Source organism: Cervus canadensis, chromosome 17 (genome assembly GCF_019320065.1).
Source record: "Cervus canadensis isolate Bull #8, Minnesota chromosome 17, ASM1932006v1, whole genome shotgun sequence".
Taxonomy (NCBI): Eukaryota; Metazoa; Chordata; class Mammalia; order Artiodactyla; family Cervidae; genus Cervus; species Cervus canadensis.
In genome coordinates, this window is record NC_057402.1 from 5,038,179 (window position 1) to 5,042,362 (window position 4,184).

Genomic DNA, 4,184 nt, shown 5'->3' on the forward strand with positions numbered 1-4,184 from the left:
CCAACACAACACTGTAAAGCAGTTTTCCTCCGATTAAAAATAAATAAAATTTTTAAAATTAAAAAAAAAAAAAACACAAACCTCTGCTCCTGTCTGAGCTACCAGAGAAGCCCTAAATCAATGAGAAAATAAACAAAAAGCTCAGAATGACATCAGTCCCAGTTGTCTAAGTCCTGGTGTTGTGTGGATGAAAAGCAGCAAGCAGCCAGTTTTGAGGATAGGTGATTCAAATTCACAGCCAAGTCTGTTCACATTTTTCCATTTCTAAACCATCCTTAAGGAAAATAATGTATGGGATCACACCATCCTCACAGAAGTCCAGGAGAGCAACCATGCCGTCTGAATCCATGTTTACACTAATAAAGAACCAATAGTTTTTAAAACTAGTAAGGATGTGCTTGATTTGTTCCGCAGCCCCTGTCATAAAAGGTTTTAGTCTTTCTGGTCTCTTCTTCAAGTTTCCCTTTGATTGACTTCATGTAATCTTTCATGTGTTTCTTGTGAAACCGTGCAACCCACATTGGGACTTGAGCTCACGGTCTTTTAACTGAGATCACACACCTGGTCTCAGGACTTAATGAAGCTCAGGTCTTGATGGCTCATCACAGGAACAACTCAGTGAGAGACAAAGTGATAGGTAAGAAGTGGATTTATTTAGAGAGAAACACTCCACAGACACAGCGTGGGCCATCTCGGAAGGCCAGAGCGGCTTCAGGGTATGGGGCTGTCACTTTTTATTGGGGTGGGTAATTTCATATGCTAATGAGTGCCTGTGGGTGTGCCACTTAGCTTGCTGATACGTTACAATGAGCTTATACGGGGGGGCTCAAGGTCTAGTGGAAGTCTGGTCACCGTCTTGGACCCCGCTGGCTCTAACCATTTATATTGTATCCTATGGCCATGCCATTCTTTTAAAGGTTGTGCCCCGCCCCCTTTCTCTCCTGTTTCACTTGTAGGCTTCTTCTGTGATTTCCTGCAAGTGATGGTTCATGACAATATCAATGTCAGTGATTGCTGTGCTTTCAGCACCTTCATCCTTGGGGTCTTCAGCGGAGAAATTTCCACCAGTGAATGAGTCATCAGTGTTACCCTCTGTCCTACTGGCCATATTCCCTTCCACCTCCAGACACAATACGTCCACGACAGTACGTCTGCAACCTCCCGGATGTGGGGGATGTCAGAGCACATCTCATCGTGGCTGATGAGGTCCTCGGAGATGACTATGATGGTGACTGGAGGGAGCCCACAGCGGCGCTAGCTTAGTAGGAAGCTAGAGCCCAGAGCAAACACAGTGCAGCCTAAAGTGGGGGTGAGCAGGAGGAAAAGCTCAGTAATAACAACCTGAAGGGCACAAGAGAACAAGTTGTTATCCGGCAAGAGAAGTGACAGAGCCAAAGATAGTGAATCCGTTGTAAAGACTCCCAGTTCTGTTTCAAAGATAAAGATTAGCCTGAAGCACTTTCTTGAGCTATTTTGCAGAATTTAAACTCCCTCCACCAGATCTACTGGAACCTAAAGGCCCGTGATGTTGACCTTTTCTGACCCTCCTGATTTCAATCGACATCTTTGCCCCAACTCTATGCTGAATTCTCCTCTGCTCAAGCCCCTTCACAAACATGTGTATACCACCCAAGCCCCTTCCCCAGTTTTGCTGTTTGAACTGACACCACTTTAGGAAAGAGCCCTGGTGTTCTCCTTACTTCCTGCAAGGAGCGCATCCTTCCTTCCTTCAGTTTGTGACGTGGCTGTGTTTTGGGTCCATGCTCACCTAGAGGCGAACCCAACTTTTGGGTGACAGAAGCATCTGGAGATCTTTTGCTACATTTTGTTTTTTGTTTTTCAGAGAGATCTCAGACTTCACATTTTCTGTTAACTTTTTATTTTGTATTGGGATATAGCCAGTTAACAATGTTGTGATAGTTTCAGGTGAACAATGACGCGACTCAGCCATTCATATACAAGCATCCATTCTCCCCCAAACTCCCCTCCCATCCAGGCTGCCACATAATATTGACTGGAGTTCCGTGTGCTACACAATAGGTGCTTGTTGGTTATCCATTTTAAACAGAGCAGTGTGTACATGTCCATCCCAAACTCCCTAACTATGCCTTTCTCAGCAATAAATTCATTTTCTAAGTCTGTGAGTCTCTATTTTGAGTTCATTTGTATCATTTCTTTATAAATTCCACATATAAGAGATATCATGTGACATTTCTCCTTCTCTGTCTGACTTCACTCAGTATGATACTCTCTAGGTCCATCCATGTTGCTGCAAAGGGCATTATTCATTCTCTTTAAGGGCTGAGTAATATCCCATTGTGTATATGTACCACATTTTCTTTTTTTTTTTTTAGCACTGACTAAATATCTTTTTAATAGTTATATGCACAAATATACAACTATGTGAGCTTTAATTGGCCGCTCTCTTCTTTTTTCTCTTCTTCACTGGCTTTTTACTTGCTGCTTTTACTTGTGTTGCACTGATGGTCTGTGTTCTTATTTTCTTTGGATTCTTATCTGGTTCTAAAATGATCATTTCTTCTTCTTCACTGTCCGAGAGCACTATAGGGGCATCTTGGCTTCCAATATTAGAGACTTCTACACCTGGGTCCATTTTTACACCATCAAGAATGACAGCTTCATCACTGCCACCTTCATCCTCGTCTTCCTTCTCAGAGTCTTCAAGATGACCCCAGGAGTTTTCTATTCCCTCTCCAATTTGGGCGGTTCCAGGAGTCCACAGCACAGGTTTAGAAACAACTTCTGAAGGAGGTTCAGCTTCAGAAAAGATTTCTTCTGCTTTCTCTTCTACATCGGAGGTATCAATAGGGGCCTTTTCCATTTTAAATGCTGTAATCCTTTGATTTGCCATAGACTCTGCAAAGCCAAACTTTCCACCTTCTTTCCTAACTTTCTGGTCATTCTCCAAAGCTTTTTGTATTAGCTCTGTAATTTCCACTACTTTCACACCAGCTATTTTACTACATCTCAAAACTTGATCTTTTAGCAGCATTATCCCACCACTGGACTGGATGGTACAAATCTCTCGATGCTTATTCATGGCAATCACCAGCAAGCCATCCATTACACGTTCTTCTTGTTCACTGGGATCCACCAATAAATATGTTCCTTGCCGGAAGAAGGCAAAACTGACACAAATGGGCATGTGATGGATGCTCAATGGTACAGGATCACGTTCTTCAAGTGTATACAATGTGACTTCATCTCCTTGGACAGAGACATCAGGCCTTTGGAAGTGACATAAGGCTACAATTGCAGCAATGCTGGCAGCATCGATAATATTTCCATCATGATTTAATAAATGCAGGTCCACGCGTATTTGCCAAACCTTTTCACCAGCAACAACACAGAGAGATTCAGTGTCTATACACTTCGAGTTTCCTAGACATCTTTGCAAGAGGCGATTCAACTTCACCAAGAGATCTGACTGCCTGCCAGGTTCAAAAGCTGGGGCAGCCATCTGAGAGAGTTCAAGGTTAAAAAAAAGAATACCTTCTGTTGCCCTATTGAGTTTTGGAGAAACAAGTTCACAGGAAACCTGTCCAAGAACTCTTGTTTTCCCAAGCTCCACAATGCAGCACCCATAATCTGTTCCAAATGAAATCTTGATGTTCCTATAATCATAGGTTTGTCTGCCATCCAGCCACTTTTTCTCTTCAATGGCTCGGAGCAGAAAGCGGTGCTTGCAGTTTGATAGCGGCGTCTCCTTCATGCCGTCGAATCAGGAGACCAACAAGTACTGGAATCCGCGGGGAAAACAGAACTCGAACCTCTTCACACGCGCCCAGCTCGCACCGCGGCGCCCCACATTTTCTTTATGCATGCCTCTGTCGATGGACATTTAGGTTGCTTCCAAGTCTTGGCTATTGTAAAAAGTGCTGCATTGAACATTGGGGTGCAGGAATCTTTCCAGACCATGTTTTTTTCTGGATATGTGCCCAGGAGTGGGACTGTAGGGTCATATGATAGCTCTGGGCTTCCCGGGTGGCTCAGTGGGTAAAAAACCTGTCTGCGATGCAGGAGATGCTGGAGATATGGGTTCGATCCATTGGTAAGGAAGATCCCCTGGAGGAGGGCACGACAACCCACTCCAGTATCCTCGCCTGGAGAATCCCATGGACAGAGGAGCCTGGAGGGCTACAGTCCAGAGGTTGCAAAGAGTT

General features: G+C 44.0%; 1 protein-coding gene and 1 pseudogene across 1 annotated transcript; both read right to left on the reverse strand.

Annotated features, from left to right (window-relative positions):
* Positions 1 to 232: 232 nt before the first annotated feature.
* LOC122419777 lies at positions 233 to 1,564 on the reverse strand (annotated as a pseudogene).
* Positions 1,565 to 2,339: 775 nt separating this feature from the next.
* On the reverse strand, positions 2,340 to 3,818 carry LOC122419735 (exosome complex component RRP45-like). The gene has a single exon (XM_043434538.1). It carries the CDS (start codon positions 3,731 to 3,733, stop codon positions 2,411 to 2,413), a length of 1,323 nt encoding a protein of 440 aa, XP_043290473.1. The 5' UTR covers positions 3,734 to 3,818; the 3' UTR covers positions 2,340 to 2,410.
* Positions 3,819 to 4,184: the final 366 nt, after the last annotated feature.

What these genes read in the sequence shown, in the direction of transcription:
- LOC122419735 (XM_043434538.1), bottom strand. Translation starts at nt 3,733, where the DNA reads ATGAAGGAGACGCCGCTATCAAACTGCAAGCACCGCTTTCTGCTCCGA.